Source organism: Xiphophorus maculatus, chromosome 20 (assembly GCF_002775205.1).
Source record: "Xiphophorus maculatus strain JP 163 A chromosome 20, X_maculatus-5.0-male, whole genome shotgun sequence".
Lineage (NCBI taxonomy): Eukaryota > Metazoa > Chordata > Actinopteri > Cyprinodontiformes > Poeciliidae > Xiphophorus > Xiphophorus maculatus.
Window position 1 is genome coordinate 30,178,464 of NC_036462.1, and position 20,671 is coordinate 30,199,134.

The 20,671-nt window shown below is 38.3% G+C and overlaps 1 protein-coding gene across 5 annotated transcripts in view; it reads left to right on the forward strand.

Moving 5' to 3' along the window:
• Window positions 1-20,671, forward strand: part of itpr1 (inositol 1,4,5-trisphosphate receptor type 1) — a 111,952-nt gene that overhangs the window by 65,588 nt on the left and 25,693 nt on the right. For all 5 annotated transcript variants that reach the window (XM_023353538.1, XM_023353540.1, XM_023353541.1 and 2 more), the window contains 9 exons: window positions 3,599-3,782; window positions 4,137-4,402; window positions 5,669-5,869; window positions 7,679-7,789; window positions 9,039-9,134; window positions 9,209-9,343; window positions 10,148-10,255; window positions 10,660-10,891; window positions 13,865-13,987. In XM_023353538.1, coding sequence (XP_023209306.1) covers window positions 3,599-3,782; window positions 4,137-4,402; window positions 5,669-5,869; window positions 7,679-7,789; window positions 9,039-9,134; window positions 9,209-9,343; window positions 10,148-10,255; window positions 10,660-10,891; window positions 13,865-13,987 — 1,456 coding nt within the window. The remainder of the gene's footprint in view (window positions 1-3,598; window positions 3,783-4,136; window positions 4,403-5,668; window positions 5,870-7,678; window positions 7,790-9,038; window positions 9,135-9,208; window positions 9,344-10,147; window positions 10,256-10,659; window positions 10,892-13,864; window positions 13,988-20,671) is intronic.

The following is a 20,671-nucleotide window of genomic DNA, read 5'->3' on the forward strand; positions in this document are numbered from 1 at the left end:
CTGGACACAGAAAAAAGCTGTGAAACTGAACTTGCATTTAAATCAATTAACTTTTTAAACCATGCAGTTATTTTACAGTTATAAGCAAGGCAGTCCATTCTTGTGTGTAAATTTATGCCAACGTTAAAATCAATTTGTAAATCCATCCTTGAACTGCAACTTAATAAGCGAATTAGACCAGTCTGAGCAAACTTCTGCCGGTTACCATGCGGCGATCGTCATCACCAGATTCACTTTGGTTAAAAACAAATTAGGTTTGATATCCACCCGGAGTCGGACCAAACAGGGCCCCGATACAAAATATGTACGCCATTCCTTTTGCCCCGGGGGCAGAATACGACTGCCGAGTGTTGGCGGAATGAATGCCTTCACGTTGGTGAAGAAATTGAGTTTTTATGGACGCGGTCATGAGTTCTGTTATTAAGACGCTGAATCCTGGAGTTGTTGTTTTTCTGTTTTTTGGAGTTTTCCTTCCTTAAAAAAAAAAAAAAAGCCTAGTTGTTAATCAGATTGCTATCACTAAATGTCTCGGAAACAAGCAAGAATGGTTGCATAAAGGAAGAGGAGAAAAACATTTTAACATATGAAGGGGAACCGTTTTCCTCAGGACTTGCCATGCCCACGCCGCATGCCTGCACTCAATGGCCGGCCCTGTTCGCTGTTATCAAAGATTCCCTGTGCTGATATGATACTTCAGCTGTGTGTTTCATTGTTTAGACATTTCCCCTATCTCAGACAAGTAATTTAGTTAGGCTGAACCTGGAAAGAGTCTTATGCAAGAGGCTTTCTAAACTGCCCCAGAATCTCTACGTGATAAGTCCTGCTTACATCAACCCCGGGCCCCACCTCCCTTCCTACTTTCGGACTCTTTTCCTCTCACACCACACGTTCCCTTCGTGCCATTCTGGCAATGAAAGTAGGGCAGGGTTTTCCTCTCTCTCCGTTTCTCTCTCTCCCCTGCATCTGGCCCTCCTCAGCTCGCCCTCTGTGGGCTGATGTAACAGTGTTTAGAGCTGAGGTGCTGTGTGCCCTCACTGTAACCACTCAGCTGATTACATGTCTTACGTAAAGGGGGAAGAGGACGGGGGTGGGATTGTTGCAAGGAAAATGGGGCAGAACAGACGAGTGGGTTGCAGAAAAAAATAAAACGTACAACGCTGTCACACAAGATTACAGTCTGTGTACTCACACTAAGTGTAGAACATTTGATTCCCTCTCATTTCTTCGGCCAACTTTCCCCACTTACCGAAGTAATTACATCTGGGAAACGTCCATTAGGGTCTAGCCCAGTTTGTGTTTGAAGCCGCTAGCCTCATGTTCAAAGCATGCTCGCTTTTGAGGTGTGTGCGTGTGCAGCACGTGGACAAGTTGTGGGACTGGTGGCACGCCTGAGAAGCCTTTAGTAGTCGGCTGCAGGCTAATCCCAGATCTCGTCTTGGGTTCTGCTATCGATGGAGAGAGCAGCTCATAGACGTCAACACCCAGCATTGTCCGCAACATGCCACAAATACGTCGCTGGCTAAGGGGTCAGAGGGCGCACAGGGTAATGTCAGGTCAGGTGAGCGAGGAGGAGTGCTAAGCTTGTTTTCCTGTGAAAGGACTCTTATATAACCATGTCTAACCAAACAACTGACTCACAGCTTTGCCACAGAAGCAATAAGACAATAAAAAGAGTCATCTGCCAGAAATAACAAGGGAAGTCGTATTCAGTAGAGTATTATCCAGTAACTCAGCTCATTAAGTGAAGCACACTGTGTAGATTGATTCCACAGAGACCGGTGTGTTCAAACCTTTACTTTTGTTAATTATGATGATTTTCTGTTTACAGCTCATGAAAACACAACATTAATGATTAGAGTATTACATCAGACCAATAACTAGGCCTGCTATGTTAACATAATTTGCTTGACAATAAATTGTCCCGGTTATAGTCGCAATTAATAATAATGTAGTTGTTTTGAGACCATTTTCAAATAATATTTATGATTGTATTATAATGCAACGTCACCCTCTCAAACGGCAGTAAACTTTCATTTTGTAAAGAACTTTTATGACTGGAACTGGAAGATATTTCAAATATCCAAAATTAAAGACAACAACCAAAAACAATACATAAACAGGAATAAAAAAACACACACACACACACACAACCAAGTCATAAATAAAATGTATCATAAATAAATCATCAGAATGGAAATGATCAAACTCATTTAAATGTATCTTGGGATTAACTGCTTATAGCGACGGACTTACTTATAACATTCATTTTTATTACAGAAATGTGTTGACAAATGAAAAGCATGCTTTGTCTGCTCAAAAATGGTCATTGTTAAATATACTTTTAATCTGACTAAAGAGCCTCACTGGAACTCATTAAAATGTATTAAGTAGACCTGGATATTGTCACTTTAAAGGAAGTCAAACAGAAATATTGTTTTAATAAACAGGATTATTTCAAGTCCTGCATAATACACTGATGGGTGTAATAGATGGCATTAGGTTGTTGTATTTTGTATAACAGGAATAAGTCATTAACGATGTAGAGGATAAGTAGTATTATATTTCATTCTAGTCAAATAGGCCAGAGTTTATAGATGAATTGAAATCAAATCCACCTATTGTCAATTCATTGTAAAGCAAATGCATCATATACAAAAGGATAAAAGCTCTTACTAGGTGAATCAGTGCATAATTGCAGTGATGTTGTACAGAAACTTAGCACAGGTTTATCATTCTAACAGCTTGTGGCAGGAAGCTGTGTTGCAATATAGAGGCTCTGCCTTCGAAGGTTTACAAAATAGATAAATACTTAATAAATCTTCAGCAAAGTTTTTGTACAAAATTTTCTTTAGGCTAAACTAGTCCATATATAATGTGGTTTTTCTAATTCCAAGGTGCCAATAAAGCACTGAAAATGCCCCCCTTTTGTGTGTTTCACAAACTGAATAAACAAAGTAAATCTAAGAAGTGTTTTAGAAAATCTGTGTATCAATTCGTTTAATATCTGTATATCTGTGTAATCAATTTGTGGTTTGACAAAAAGAGTTAGATTTTTCTAGAGATAACCAAATGCTGTCCTAAAACCAAAACAATGGTGAAACAGCCTTTTAATTGAAAGCTAATACGCAGCTGCGACGCAAATATTTGCTTTAGCATTGGTAGCTGCAAACAGTTAGCAAGACATAATATTTACATAGCTATAAATCTTTTGTATCTTATCAGTCACAGTGCTACTGAATTAGTCTAAGATATGTGTGCGAAGTTTAAAGCAGACATTTTCGAAGCTAATATTTAGTATTCCAGTGCTAAATATTAGCTCCATATGTAATATACAAAGGTAATATTTAGCACTGTAATGCTAAATAGTAGCTTCAAAGAATTGCACTTTTTCAGCTGCTGGATAGCTCTTCAAAATACAGACCTCGTTTAGAGAATAACTATAACATATCTTTCTTTTTGTTTGTAATTCTGAAAACAAAGAGACTCATGTTGAATTCCACTGATGTCCTTATTTAGGGGTAGCAGTTATTGTGCAGGGAAAAAAACTAACTAAAGTTTTTAAAAATTGCCTTTTTCTCTGCTTCGCTTGTTCTCCCAGAGGTCTTTTTATAATCGTTTAACTGGAGACAACAAGTCAGAAAAATTCTTCAAGGTCTTTTATGAGCGCATGAAGCTGGCCCAGCAGGAGATTAAAGCCACTGTGACGGTCAACACCAGCGACCTGGGGAGCAAGAAAAAGGACGAGGAACCGCCAGACAAAGATATGCCAACACGGAAGAAAGGTGAGGAAACTTTAAGGAGTTTGAAATATCATCAAATTAGGATTTGAAGAGGCTATAAAAGGAAACATTGGCTCTAAAACTCGAAGCAAATGTGAATCCCTGATGCAAAAAAAATGGTCAGTTTTCCATGTAGCACTTTATTTCATCTGACTAAATATGTATAATGTTGCTATAATTGTGTACTACAAAATGTTTAACAGCAGCAATAATGAGGCAGATCTTGAGTACAGTACGATTTTACTGGAGTACAGCAATATTTAGGTTGTTTTATGAATACCATACTGCTTGTCGAATGAGGAATCTCGTTTCCATGATTGTCTCTATTTGATTCACTTTTTCTATAATTTTGGTTAGTGAAAGACGTGCCGGTGGTTGCGATGGTGACCGAGGAGGTGAAGGAGCAGCTGGTGGAGGCCTCCGGCGTCACAAAAAAGGCCTACACCACCTACCGTCGCGAGGCGGAGGCCGAAGAGCACCAGGCGGCCGCCGTCGACGGCGCCCCCGTTCCGACCGCCGACAAGAGCCAAGACGAAGGCGAGATGAGTGTCATCATCACCATCATGCAGCCCATCCTACGCCTCATGCAGCTGCTCTGCGAGAACCACAACAGAGACCTGCAGGTCAGCCGGCGTCAGTTGGCGTGCATAAACGGTTCCCCCGACCTCTCATGAGTCGACAGTAGGCCTTCCTTAACCCGGCGCTTTGAAACTCAATCATCGCGCTCGGTTATACAGAAACGAAACCGCGTTGAAAATAGTTACCGGTTGCAGAACTTCCTGATGCTGCTGTTTCCATATTTTTAATGTCTTGGTCTGGTTTCACTATGATGGTGTGTATTTGTAAGCTCCTGCAGCCCAGACAGAACACTTCCTTCACGCACAGATTCTGTTTACTCTCTAAACTGGGACGGGTATTTTTAAAACGGGGTGTCTGGATGACCCGGTTTCACCGCCATCTCCTCCCAAAAGGCGTAAGATATTAAAACATCCTTTTGTAAAACAGTGCTTTAGAAAGCATGCAAACCATTTAAACTATTGAATTTTGTGTCACTTTAAACTCCCAAACTTAAGTGGGATGCATATTTTTCACCTTTGTAAAGTTTGCCATGCATTCAACCCCATTTGCTCTAGTAACTCTAAATAAAATCCAGTACAACCCGTTGTATTAACAGGGTGAATTTAGAAAGTCTTACATTTCTATGTCTAAAATTAAGGCTTAAATGTCTCAAATTCATTTTTAAAAAAGAGCCAGTTATTGCTTCCACTGCTTTTTTATATTACGCACTTGTATAAAAAAGTAGCTGCGACAAAGTGCTGTACAGATAATAAACATTCACAATATGGAAAGAACAAAAGACAACAATAGAAATGGTTAAATGCAATAGTGTAAGTAAGAGCAAAACTTTCATTGTGTGTTAAAAGCCAATGAATAAAAATGTATCTTAAAGAGTTTTAAGAGTGGACAATAAAGTTAGTCTTCAATACATTCATCACAGGTCTTAAAGTTTGTCTTGGCAGGACACTTGAAAGTAGTCGGTAGCAAAGATTAATGAGTAAATACTTAAAATATTTTAAACAATAATCTAAGGGGGCTGTATATAAATACATATTACAACTTTTGTAAGAAAAAGAAGTGATTATTTTTCCTTCTGATTCTCAGTTATTATGTTCTTGTTATTTTTTTTACTATTACATAAAATCCTGCACTGAAATTTGTGGTTATATGAGAAAATATTTAAAAACTAAATAGGTCTAAATTATTTTTCAAGATATTGTTTTATTTACTCTCATGAGAGCACAAACCTTACTTGAGGTAATTTCCATACGCCCTGCTTTAGAGAGAATTAGCCTATTAATATTTTCCCACTTTTTCTTGTCATTCTCCAGAACTTCTTGCGCAATCAGAACAATAAAAACAATTATAATCTGGTGTGTGAGACTCTTCAGTTCCTGGACTGCATCTGTGGCAGCACCACCGGGGGACTGGGGCTGCTGGGACTCTACATCAACGAGAAGAACGTCGGACTGATCAACCAGACTGTGGAGAGCCTGACTGAGTACTGCCAGGGCCCGTGTCACGAGAACCAGGTGATAAATCTCCTCTGAACACTCCTTGTGCAAGAGGAGTTACGGTTTGACGTCAACATTACAATTTTTACCATTTGTATCAAGTTCTAGGTGTGTGTTTTTTTTATTATCATTTTAAGGGATAATTGTGAAAAGGTAGTTATGATTGGTTCTTTTCAAGTAGCTCTGTCATAACATTCTGGTCAAGTCTGAACCTGGTCACTGAATAAAGCCAGTGGCTGTATGAAGTGATTTCAGTTCCCCTAGACGGTGCTGGAAAGGGGATTGCCAAACTAAAAACGGCTCTCCATTTAAATCCTTTAACAAGGAAAACACTGAGATAAGTGTTTGGCTGCGTAATGCTGTCACCAGCAGTATTTCAGTGCTGAATGGAAGCGGCTATGCTGACACAAATGATTTGTTTGCTACAAACCATGAAGATTCGAAAGAAGAAAAACAAGTAAAAGTCGTTGGGGTCAGGTTAGTCATTGACCTGCTTCAAGTCATGTGAGTCCTTAGGCTCACATGAGGGAGCACTTAAATATCTTGTTCGTTCTTCTGGCTAAGTTAATAATCCCTGAATCTTATTAAAACCGTGCAGAAATAAACCTACATGTGCCATTGTGACTTCAGAGTACAATTAAAAGTTATCCATATCTGACTTCCTGCTTGTGGCCTTCGTTTAGTTGAAAGTTCCTCTGGATTTTTCTGTATTTACTTCCATCCATCCTCCACCAATTCTGTCTAGCTTACTTGTACGTTGCTGCCACCGTCATGTTTCATTGTGATGTCGGTGTGATGTGCAGTACTTCAAGCATAGTGTTTAGCTTAGCATGGTGTAGGCGATAAAAGGTTCACTTTAGTTTCATGTGGCCAGAAGATCTTCCTCCACGCTTTCTACGACCCCCACAATGTTCTTTTACTGAAAATCCTTTTTATGTCCTTACTTAATGATTTTGTAACAGTGACATTAAAATTAGTTGGTATTAGTATTTGTTTTTACTATTTTCTTTTCCTTAGTGAAAATTTTTAACGAATGACAACATGGATGTGTTTTTATTAAACTTTTGGTACATTGTGTCTCTCTGGAATAAAGACGGGTTAAAACTCATCTCACAAACTACCTGCTCCCAAAAGTTGATTAGTCTTCAGATCCCAACCACACCACTGTGGTTTCATGTTCAGCGTTGCTCCTGTTACAGCTGTCCTCATGACTCTTAAGCCCATGGAAATTATTAGGGAATATAAAATCAAGACTTTGAGTAAATTCCAAGCAGAGGAATTTGTGTTTTGCTTTGCAGTGCAACCATGCAAACATTTTGAAATACTTTTGTTTAGAACCCTGCTTCACTTTGAGGTTATGCAGAGCTTCTCTGAGTGTCCTGACACAGCATTTCCTTTGAGTTGAGATCTGGACTTTGTCTTGTAGTAGCACATATAGACCCTTACATTTTGTTCTGTAATAATTCAGTACTCTGAGGATTTAATAGTGGAGTCAATGACTGCAGCTTGAGTTGGTCCTGCAACTGCAGACCAACCTTGAGCCCCCCCTCCCCCATCGGTCATTGTCTTATGCATTGTTCATCAGCTTCAGACATTATCTTCATTATCTCCAGACATTATCTTCATTATCTCCAGACAGCTCCTCTGTGGTTTGATCTGTTTCGTGTTTTAGGACTGTTGTGGTTTGCTTAGATGAAATGTGCAACCCAAAACCCCGTTAGGCCAATACTGCCCTGCTTCAAGTTCATACTTGATGTATAATGTTTAAATGGTTTTAGATTTTAAAAATCTGTGTAATTTCTAAAAAAAAATGATTTTGCTTTCCAGAACTGCATCGCCACTCATGAGTGCAATGGCATTGATATCATCATTGCTCTCATTCTCAACGACATCAACCCGCTGGGTAAGAAGAGGATGGACCTTGTTCTGGAGCTCAAAGTGAGTGGTCTTTGGTCAATTTAATGGTTTTCAACAGAGAATTTGTGATTTGCTAGTTTATTTCCTTGTTGCCAGGCAGATGGTCTAATTTCTACATGCAGCCACAACATATGCCAAAAAAGACAATAAGAATCATATTTGTTCATTTGCACAGAAATATGTATTGCTCTAGCAGAGGTGACAAATAAAGAAAATGTGTCTAAAAACAAAAATTGTGCAAGGTCAGCTCAAAAATAATACATCACTCGGTTTGTCTTGGAGCAATTGGGGTTGAATCCAAAAGGGTGTATAGAAAAATTGAAAAGTGTTCAAAGTAAATGTATTAGTATTTCCATACAGTACCATAACTAAATAAATCAGTGATTAAACTTGGATTCTTATACCCCTGTCATATTATCACATTTATAGCTGGAATTTTGGTTTTTGTACAAAGATTTGCTAGTTAAAATCGATTATTGATCACGATGGTCCTCTTATTCATCTATAATTTAGCATATTGTCACCTTCCTAAAATAATGACCTAAAATGACTTAGGCCATTATTTTAGGAAGGTGACAATATGTAATTTGATAGCCACAGACTCTTTTTGCAAGTCTAGCATGTGATAAATACAACAAGCACTACTGAAATGCTAGAGCAATAAAAAATTAATCTCATGCTTTGCTATGCAGACCCTTTGTCTGCGCTAATGAAGATAACTCACTTCTTCAATCTGAATTCTTCAAATGGTTCCATCTGACAATAGATTGATCTGCTTTTTGATCAATTCACCAAATAGTTTTTTAGCCAGTTGGGGGAATCCCATAGACTCAGAATCTGATAAAAAATAAAAAACAAAATGATAAAGCAACCGGTTATAAAAAGAAAAACAATGTGGCAGAATGACGTAAAACACTGTCCATTTCACACCTTTGCATAGCAAGCAACACGCACACTAAAAAATTTTACTTTATTTCATCATGTATTTATGATGAAACCTGTTTTCCAACACGTCAACAAATGCATCAGGACAGGAAAGGGTGTGAGAGCGTCTTTATCTTCAGTTAAACATTTTACAACATCTTATCTGGCTGTTGTTGTAAAGTCTTCAAGAAAAGTTGCCTGTAAGATAAAGTAGTAAAATATACTGTTACAGTATATTTGCAGTCCTGCAATAATACCTCTTGCAGGACTGGTTCCATATAATACTGGCACATGAAACATTTTTAAAAATATCTACTACTTTTTCATTCACTATTTTCTTCCACAGAACAATGCCTCTAAGCTGCTTCTTGCAATTATGGAGAGTCGCCATGACAGCGAGAACGCTGAGAGGATTCTGTACAACATGAGGCCCAAAGAGCTGGTGAGCATAAGCCGCACCTAAAATCATCAAACATTGTTAATTTCGTGTTCTTCTGACCTTGCGGGGTCTTGCAGGTGGAAGTTATCAAAAAAGCCTACATGCAGGGTGAGATAGAGGTGGAGGAGCCTGAGGAGGGCGAAGATGGAGAGGAGGAACATTCTGCGTCTCCGCGGAACGTGGGACACAATATTTACATTCTGGCACATCAAGTAAGCCCCCAAAAGAGAACCCCTCCCCTCTGAATTCTCACACATGCTTAAAATACTCAACAACGACTTTTTTAATGTGTCATTTCCTGTTACTGATTGAGAAACACATATGGATGCAACCGGACCGGAGACCGCTCCAAAAGCAGGTGGCTGACAATAGCGCAGAGCATTCTGGGTCAATAGAGCCAAAATAATAGAGTCCAGAGGTACAGGGAGAAAATGACTCATGGTCTTTTATCAGAGACGAAAAGGAAGTCCTACAACCGCTAAACTCTGACGCTACTTCATTTTTTGTTTACATTTTGTAAAGAAAGAAGTGGCGCTCAGTGTCTTCTTTGGACGTTGACATGTCAATTCCTTCAGTAGTTCTGGATGCAATGCCACCACAGGTGAGAAGGTGAACAGGTTTTTCAATTAGTTTGGATCCTTTGACAAAGAGCAGTGTGAAAGCGAACGCCATCAGCTGAAAGTGTAGCAAATGATGCAATTTTAGTTCCCAGTCGAACCGAGTGAACTGGACTATCAGGTGTGAAAACTCCCTTAGTCTGACAGTATTCAAGCTGAGACTATGAGCTTAATCAAGTTTACAACAACTCCTTAATACAGAAAGAGCCCTGCCCTTATTCTTTACAACAGCTTCTTGATGTAGACTGTCAAGACACAAAAGATTACGTAGACTCATTGAACTTAACTCCAACAAACAGCTATTTGTTGTGCAACACCTTTGAATAAACGGCAGCTACGCCTTTCTGAGGTCTTCACAAATAATGGAAGAGCTAATTATCTGTGCCTGGTCTGTTTCAGTTGGCGCGTCACAACAAGGAACTGCAGGCCATGCTGAAGCCTGGGGGGACGTACGGAGAGGGTGACGAGGCGCTGGAGTTCTACGCCAAACACACGGCTCAGATCGAGGTCAGCCATTTAGCCGCCGTGCCTCGGCCAAGCAGAGCTGCTTATGGTGGAGTTTTATATATTTGCTGCTGTCATCTCTGGCAGTCTTGCGCGCTTTGGTGAAGAGCTCACGCGAGGCGTGTCGTAAAAGCGTTTTTGTTTTATCTTTTTAGCACAATGATTAGGTTTAATCACAGCAGGATGCCAAAAACCTTTGGAATGCTCGCTCATTTCCCGGTGCGGCCTCGTAAGCAGAAGGAATGCAGATTGGTAACACCGATTTGTGCTTAAGTTGTCGGTGGAGTTTTTTTCTTTGTAGAGAGTTCCAATGTTTTACCAACGCAGCGAAAGACTGTATTGAACACCCAGTTAAAAGAACTTAGATCTAATTGTTGCATGAAGCTGACTGTCGTGGTTGTATTCAGATCGTACGTCTGGATCGCACCATGGAGCAGATAGTGTTTCCGGTCCCCAACATCTGCGAGTTCCTCACACAAGAGTCCAAACTGCGAGTGTACTACACCACCGAGCGGGACGAGCAGGGCAGCAAGATAAATGACTTTTTCCTGCGCTCTGAGGATCTCTTCAACGAGATGAACTGGCAGAAGAAGCTGCGAGGTACTCAGGAGGCCACCGGTAACACAAACACCGTACCCTGTGCGTTTTTCTTCTCTACCTTTTTTTATATCCTACTGCATAGTTTGCACTCCTTCCTTGTGCATCTCTCCAGGCCATTATGGGAAATAAAAAAAAAAAAAAAAAAGCATGAACAGGATTTTTTGAATACTCGGGGGATTTTTTTTTTTTTTTTTTTTTTTTAACTTGTGACCTGACTGGATTTCCCAGAACATTTTCTTCTTCCTTGATACTCAGATGATCACATCACAAGCACTTGAACTATATATTGTGAACCTTTCTTTGAAATGACAAAAATACTGTAGATAAATCACAAGCTAAAACATAAACAAAAGTGATTCTAGCGTAATAAATTCTATATCTGTTGATACTTATATAAAATATTGAAACATACAGGTGTGAAAAAATCATTAAAACATTTCTAAAAGCTTTTTCTTAGTTCTCTGACTTTGGCATCAGGGGAGGAAAACTTAAAAACAGTTGATCAGTTAAAATCCTTATGAAAATATTGACTCACCTCTGTTATGAGGTGAGTCATAACTCACCTCATAACAGTGAGTTATGACTCAGTTAAAAACAGTTAAAAACAGTGTTTTTAACTGTTTGTTAAAAACACTGTTTTTAACAAACAGTGTTTGTTAAAAACACTGTAATAAATCATAGCTGTGAAACAATTGGTTTTCAGTTGACTATACTATAACAAAACAAAAATGTAAAAATTGAAAAAATCTAAAACTTTTTGTGGTTTTTATTTGGAAATACTAACATCAGGACAATTGATCAATTCTGATTGAAAAAGAAAAAAGTTCAAAATCTTTCCTGAAACAGTACTGCGAAAGTGTGAATAGTCAAATCATTGTTTAGTTGAAAGGGCTTGCAGAGAATTTATGGTTTATTTATTTGTTGTTAGACAAGGAAAAATGGCGCAAACAAAAAAGCTGCAATTTATAACTATAGAAATGCTTTTAAGCTTTTAAATGATGGTTTGAGAGAACAGTCAGTCTGCTTGGTCTGAATTTCAAAGGAAAAAAACAAAATGAAAACATTATAAAAAGAAATGATTTGAACATCTTGGGGAAACAATTCAAAGTGTAAGAAATCATTTGAAGGAAATAGGATTTACATGAAGAAATAAAAATGAAATGTGATTGATAGCGAAACAGGCAGTTCCACAGAGTTAAAGAGAAGCAGTCATGGACAGGGATTTTTTCTCTTTTTCACGCACTGCATAAAAAGTCTGGAACATTGAGTTTGCCCTGTAAAACATTAAAAGATGGCCATGTGAAGAAAACACATAGTCATTGATGATATTGGGTTATATGTCGATGAAAGTAGAGGTAGTGGTTAAAACGTCAAGAAGTGAGCACTCTTTAGCTGTTGTCGCTCCCTCAGAGGTGGATTTATCAGGTTAAAGTTTAAATTTATAACCGACATTAATGCCCAAATACTTTGTTCTTTTTCTTTTTTTCTATAAAAGATGAGAAAATAATTTACAAAAACTCAAGCTGACACTGCTGCTTAAGAAAGAGTGAATATGAAAGCTCACGACATTTTTATACATTTAAGCTAATTTTCATAAGACTACAACATTTAGATATCTAATAAAGTAATTATATGTCCTATTTGCAATAATGTTTTTCTTTTAATAATTTGTTTCCCCACAAATACCACAACTGAATAAATGTCCAGTCAGAGCAAATATTCTGTTGTTGATTGGAGGTTGTGATGCAGTACTTCCTGTTTTGGTTTTTTTGTTGTTGTTTTTTGACAAAATTCTAAATTGAATTAAATTTGTCATACTATATATATATATAAAAGAGATTAACTCCTTTTGTCATGAAACCTGGAGGGATGCAACAGGAAATGCCAAGTAAACCTTTATAGAGTTAATGTGAACATATGTTGTTGTTTTTTATTAAACTGTAATGAATATTTAGCATTAAACAAATTCAAGCTAAACATGATGCATCAAGAATCATTGCACACGCTTTGCTACTCGTAACAAGTTGGTGAATTTTAAGTTGCAGTGGACAGTTAACACACTATTGAATTCAACTTTGGGTTTTACGTGTGGTATCTAGGGTTGATACAATTAGATAAGTGTTTGAGTGTTTTCTCTTCTTTCATGGTCACCTGAAAGCAAACGGCCTTTCTGACAGGATTTGGCTTATCCGGGTCCTTTGAGTGTGCTCAGCTTAATGGGAATCTTATGACCTCCTTCCTTTTCTTGCCAGTTGGAGCGATCAGAACCACTAATTGTCACTGAGTCTGGAGACAAGTCAAAGCAGCGTATTTAACGTTTCAGTGTAAAGCTACATATAGAAACTAAACCAGAGCAGAAAGAGCATAATGAAAACAAACAAAAAAAATGTAGGTTTCCTTTTCAGGTCGGGACATGTTCCTGTTGACCTCTGATTGATTCGGTTCTCAGACGTCGCTTTGTTTACGCTTCTCTCTGTATTGAGGAACATGTTCTGGCTTGTCCCATGGTCAGCCGTGTAGGAGTGTTGCTGGTCTGCAGTGTGAAAGCATGTGAGAAACCACCTTCTGTTTCCTCTACGAGTGAATCAGCACACCATGAGATTGTGCTCTTTCCGCTGGTGCAAACCACTTGACATGAATATAGTGCCTTCAGCTGCCAGTTCTGCTTTTCTGCAGAAAAACTGGGCCCAAAATAGTGTTGACCCACGATACTGATCTCCTGACCAAGAGCAGGGTATAGGTTGTGACTAATAACCACTTTGGTGCAAAATGCCATCATGCCATCTGGTTGTTTTGTTTGAGTTAATATTTGAGGTTTAGAAAATAGAAGAATTGCAGTTCAGGCTGTACATTTTGACACTTGAGGTCAGGATGAGAAGCACTCCTGTTTGGGTGTAAACATTAATCTTCTTGGCAATTTTATTAAATAAGTTGTACTTTGTTGAGGATGTTTGCATGCTGCTGTGTTTTCTATTGATGAAATTACTCAAAATTGTGAAAATCTTATTCCAGCTCAGCCCATCCTTTATTGGTGCTCCAGGAATATGTCCTTCTGGAGCAGCATCTCCTTCAACCTGGCCGTGCTCATGAACCTCCTTGTGGCCTTCTTCTACCCTCTGGAAGGTTTCCGTGGAGGTCAGTCAACTTTTGCTTTATTATGCCAGAAGTGCTGATACCTAACAAACCTCATTGTTTTATTGAATTTTTAAAACTCCATTGTTTTATTGAGGTTTATGTCCTGGTGGGAGGTGAACCTTTGCTGAATTCTCAATTCTTGTTGAAGAAAAACAACGAGCCCTACATGGTTTGTGGCAAACCACCAACAGAACTTTTTATGGCTGTCTTATGGTCATTTTTCCCCATAAAAGTCAGATTGATGGAGTTGACAAGCAATAGTTACCCTCAGAGTTACCATGGACCACTTTTCTGATCATTGATGTACTTGGTTGGCATTTCAGTTGAAGTAGATGGTCTTCCATTGGTGTCGATTCTCAGTTAGTTGGGATATGGTTGGTAGTAATTTATAAACTTTAGTTTGAATTGGAAAAGTGACCCGAATAGTGTTATTGGGAAGAATACCTTAAGAGTGGTGCAGATGTATGAGAAGATGGCAAGGAAACTTTAAGATTACTGGAACCATCTTCATTTCAGCATTAGATGGATATAGTCCAGGCATCATATGCACTGGTTGCTCCCAACAATAAAACACCCAAACACAAAGTCTGGTATATACAGGCTAGTGCAGTGAGGAACATTCAGACCTCTACATTGGAGAAAGTAAACAGTGATGAGGGATGACCCAAAACGAAAGAGCCAACTCTTTTAGTCAAGAATCAGTGGTTCATTTAAATCTCGAGGGCGAGGAACACAAGTCTTTGTCAACACTCGTATGAAGACTGCAATCTTCACAAAACAGAATGCAGATGGCTTGAGAGGTGTGACAGAAGCTGTCTATGTTAAATAAGAAAAACCACCAAAAAAACAGAGGATGTGGCCTCAGATCTCATCTTGCTAACACCTACTCTGCAGCCCTGACTTGTTCCATGAGGCAATTTTACTCCAAATCACAGCTGGGGACATGTGACCAAAACAAATTGTTGTTAGGTACGTGTTTGCGTTGTCAGGCAATTATGACCCAGACATTGAGCTGAATAGAAGGTGGGGCCAGTGACATGCGTATCCCACATGCCCCACGACGGATCTTAATGGCCCTAAAAGTGATTGTTCTGATTACATGTTATATTACTTCCATGTTTAGAACCTGCTGGTGGAGAGTTGAAATGTCTTCAAGCAACAGGAAAAGTCCGGTCGCCTTCTAGATGTGCATGTTCAGTGTGCAACTAGAATTGTCATCAATGAATTGATTACACAGTCAATAAAACCTTAAGAACAAAAGATGTTCATCAAAATCTCTTTCTTGTAATGTATTGAACAGATTTTTATGTTTTCATTGATGGAGCTCATGTAGCCTTTTGATAAAAACCACATGGCGGTATATTTGAATGCCGCTTTGAAGAGGTATTCTTTACTTTTTGTGTGACCGGGACGTTTACAGCCATCGGCCGAGTGAGGTTACACATCAAGATGCTTACACCACAAGGCTGCTTTTTATTCCATCTCATCAACCTTTTCTTCTATGGAGAACAACAGATTGTTTCTCAAAGCACCGCTTGTGATCTGCAAGCATCTGTTCGGTACCCTGTGGTTAACACAATGAGTGTGACAACTAGATTACAACACAGGAACTTGAAATGGCACAAGCAATAACTGCTGAGGTCAGGGGTGGAGCAGAACACTGACAATATGGAGCACAAGGTGGGAGTTTTTCAAGCAGCTCCCATGGGGTTTATACCATCAGCACCATGGCAGGTGATGCTTTAGATTTACTTTTTTAAGTTTTACATTTCATTTAATGTTTGTAGAACTCATGACACTGATACATGTACACTGTGTCAAATTCTCAGACTTTCACAGAGCTGTCTGTGCTCCTGAATGCTTGTGGTTTGGGTGCAGCTTCGCACTTCTCTAGCTTTACCACAGGCAATGAAGTGATGAGCATGTTCTCCAGTCAGAAGATATGGATGTCAGACTGCTAGCTTGTTTCAAGAAGACCCACTTAATATTTCCCTTGACCTGTTTCCAGTAATGTATATGTTCCTGCTTAAAGATGCAATATGTAACTTTTATTTTAAAAAAATGTATTTTATACATATTTGTTAAAACTGTCATAATGTCCTGACTGTTTAACATGAGTCAGATAATCTGTGAAAAGCTATTTGGTTAACTATGTAAACTAGTTCATTATACAAGTTCGGAAAATGCTTACAAACAAATAGTGAAACAAGGGGCTTTAAATATGCTTCATACAAAAAAACATTTAAAAAAATCAAGCAATTCTAGAGAGATTTTAGGGTTAAAGTTTGTGTCTTACTGCAAGTGGGGCCCCAAATCAAAGTCAGTTAAAGGCCCTAGATAATCTTTGACCAGCTCTGTAAAGCCTGTCTGAGGATTCTGCTGTGAACGGAAATCAGAAAAATGCCATTTTGCCTAAATACAACGCATACTTTTGCAAAGAAGCCATACTCCTTCAATGTTTGTCAGGAAAATGGACGACCAGAGCACTTTCTAAAGCAACACTATTTTTGAAATAATGAGTCATATTTTGATATTTCAGGTTACGTGTTATTTTTAAACCGGGCGATCTGGTCAGATGACACAACACAGCCTCCTCTGTTTGAAAAGTTAAACATCATACGCAATGCGGACCAAACGCCACGTACGCAGAGATAAACTAGATAATTGACTTTGCTCCTACACTATTATTACCTCTAGTCTTGCAGGTTATGTCTCACTGCTTTGAAAAATAGATTTAAGTAGCCTCGCGGGTCATAAGGTCCAACCGATTACTTCAGAAAAAGTATTTTAAGTGAAACGGAGTTGTCTGAGTGCTGGCAGTTCTGCAAGACAGGCGATTCTTCGCAAACAAAGGGAGTAAGTGACAGATCCGAGCATGTTTTTACATGTAGTTTCAGTTTTCCGTTTCTTCTGGTTTCTCCTCTTTTTTTATTTTTTTTATTCCCTCCCCCCCTCTCTGGCCCTCTTCGAGGACGGCGCTTGTGGAGATGTGAAAAGCCGCCAGTCATTAGGGCCTCTTTTGTTTGAAGGCAAAGAGAAGACGCACATTGTTTGCATAAACTTTCAATTGTTCTGGCTGGGGTCAAATGGCGAGGTCCCCTTTTGTTTGTACTTCCTCAGTTATAGAGACCAAAAAAAAAAGAAAAAAAAAGATTGTTTTGCTTAGCTTTAGAAACCTCATGTGGTTTTCAGTTTTAAAGGATCTTCTGAGAGCTCCGAGTCAATCTAGGACAAAAGCTGTATCTGTTAACTGATGGTGGCCTCAATTTGTGGCTAGTTATATCAAGTATTAAAACCAAAGTTAATAGACTGACCTGAAAATGAACACAAGACAAAAAAAATCTCCCCAAATTGTGTTGTGGCGTTTATTTTTGATGATTTCTCAGACAAACAAACTTTACACTTTACCAAAGATTTATATGGGGGTTATACATTTCTTACAATATTAAAATAGTTTCTTAAAATGACATATATTTAAACATATCATCACATGGGTTGATGCTTGGACTCTTGTCAGCTACAAATCTAAACACTTTATAAACAAACTTAATATAGAAAACCTATTTTTTTTAACACAGTTCTGTTGTGAAGGTAACTATTAATAAGGAGTGCTGCAGAAATGTGGCAGTGCAGATGCAAACGTAGCGACACCTCAAGCTTTTCACTGTAAAGAGACCAAAAAAAAAAGTACAAGTATAGAGCTAAGGTCAGTGTGTTTCAGTGTTGCTAAACTTTATTATATTGATCTGGTGAAGACTTCTTCTGCGGGTATCTAAACACAGCTTCGTGTCTGAAACATTTCCTGTCGCAGTTGCACCAGCAGTTTAACCAGCGTGAACCAAGTAACCTGTAACAACCTCACATGTGATAAAACACGACCCTGAGCTGTTTCCATCCTAGGAAAGTCATGACTATTCTTGCATATCAATAATACAGGAACAACTTACTAAAATTTTTAAGATGAGAAAAATTGTCACTTCAGTTGCATTTTCTCACTTATGGTGGCCCAATCTAAAATATTGAAGAAAGCAATTAGTTTTTTAAAATTTAGCTGCAGTTTATTTTTAAACCTTTTCTACCTTAAACGTAAACTGAACAGAGGAGAATAATCGGTTTTCAATATGCAAGGTAAAGATAACTTTCTTGCAAGCCTTGAAGTGTTTTATTGATATTTCATGTGAAAGAGTGGAAGACTAATAATATAGGTTAAAAGTTTGTTGGAGAACAACAAAGTTGTGGAGAAGCTGAAGCAGGGTTAGGTTGCTGTTTGTTGCAAGGTTGTCGTTGGTGGCAGCAAAAGACTTGGGGAAATATATAGCGCATAAAAACAACATATGTCGCCCAAAGTGCTGTACAATTCAAGGAAACAACAAGAACAAGAAAAATATATAAAAATCTAAGACTAAAACAAAATACAAATATACTCCTTGACTGTCATTATAGCTAAACAAAAAAAAGGGGAAAATTGGTACTTAATGGTTTTTGGGAAAATGCTGCAACTGAAATTAACTATATCTTGGTTTTGATTCATATCATTGTTTTTTCTTGGTATTTTACTTCCAATTTTATGCTAGTTTTTCTTAAACTAATTTTATTTCTTGTATCATTTAAGTATTTATCTATGATGAAAGTACTGGGAAGCACTTAGTTCAGCTGAGGTTGTTTTAAATGTGCTACATAAATAAACTTGATAGAAGAAACTCACTCTGTTTGAATCAAACGCAAAAGAAGAAAAAATGGGTCTTGAGAAAAGATTTAAAAACCTTGACAGGCTTAACTCTTATACAGTAAGAGTTAAATGAAATTGTTTAGATCAAAGCATATTCAGTTTGTTGGAATGGCTCAGATGAGGTCTAGCCTTTAATGAAGAAAATTTTATTTTTTTTAAAGTTGGTCTCTAGATGTTCAAAAGTAGTTAAGCAATGCAAATTCCTAAAACCTGGCAGTTTAAAGTGGTACTATATAGTGTTGACTCAGGGCGGCAGAGTGTCGCACCGTTTAGTTTTTAAAAAATATTCACTAATGCCGAAAAACCACCTCATCCTAGTTTTATCAAAAATCGTGAGCTTTTTTTCAAAATTGCCATGTTTCCATTAACTGATTTTTTCTTTTATTTTTTTTTACATATTCTCAATTTGTGCAATTTTACGACCAATGGACTGATCTAGATGGGGAAAGTGAGGCAAGTGGGTGGTTCAATTTTCTACAATTTACTGGCATTCTTAATGTCAACACTTGTTCATTTAGATTTTTTTTAATTTATTGAGTAATGAAGAATCCCTAAAAATGTGGGAACACTGCCGTTTTCAGCTGTGCCTACCCAAGTCAAGTCTACTCAACAAACATAAGCCTTGTCCTATTATTATGCTTGACTCTCCAATGCAAATGAGAATTAGCATAGGTGTTTTGTGGTGTCTGTAGCTATTGTGGGTTGTGACTACATGAAAAATGTAGAGAACAGGATGCTTGTACGTCAGCACTACACATAAAATCAGCGTTGGAAGTCTTCATATACCGTTCTTTTAAAATAAAATATGAATGGAGGAGGAACTAGGTGCAGCAATTCCTTTGGCCGAGCAAATGCTTCAGATTTGATTGTATAACTCTCCTTAATCCTTGTTTACACTTTTAAATCCTGCGGCTGCCTGATCAAACAAACTCGAGCTTGGCCTTACACGAGTCGGCTGTGACTACATCGGCCCTTTGAGAAGACGCATGGAGACGGCAAAGTGTTTGATGAAAGAGGCTTTGGAAAGATTGTCGAAGGTGCTGGTGTGGCATTATAGCCCGTGTCTGAAGATCCTTCAAAAGCAGAAAGGGAGACAAGCAGCCTGGTGTGTTACTCTGTCTGTATCAAGCGTTTTGAGCTCCGACACAACAAAGCCGTACCTAGAACCGTCGCTGATAACTTTGGCTGCTACAGCGTCTATTTTTATCCAGCAGAGGGTTATGTAACGCATACCTGACGAGTGCTGTAGACGCTGGAGATGATTAGGGAGGTCCACTTGGTGCCTTAGACAAAAAAGAATGTGACTAATCTCCTTTTGTAATGTGTGCTTTGTGAGGAATGGGAATCCCATTAACAAAGCCACCCAGTCTGTCAGCTGCATGCTGATCAGGACTCATGCGATAATAAAGCTCCACGCACCATGTAGAATTAAAGGAAAACATATGTGGGCATCCAAAAGGTATGGGTAGGAGTTGGATGTTGTTCCTGTTGTTCATTATTAATATAACTTGCTGTAGCAGTAAATCAATTAAAAAAGGTAAACCTTCCTATGTAACAATATTATCGCATATCGCAATGATTTCTGGGGCAATTTATATTTGTTCTTGCAACAGCCCTAGCCTTCCACGTAACACTTGGCTCTGAAAGGTTTGGGACATTTATCTGATGGAGGAAATTACAAATTCTTCCAGATGTTAATAAACGTTGGGACTCAGTTCTGCCCTCATTATTGTCTGTTTTCTCTCTTTTGTCATCATTTCATCTTTATTATTGTTCTGTTAGAACTTTTGACAATCTCATCGTATAATGTGGGATGTATTTAGCTGTAAGAGAAGAAATAGTTATCATCTGTTTAAGAGAGAAAAAAACAAGTATTTGTAATAACAGCTGTGACTTTAAGTGAACTGACTGAATGGATTTTTTTCTTCTGCCTTTCTCTAATCAAATCCTTTTGT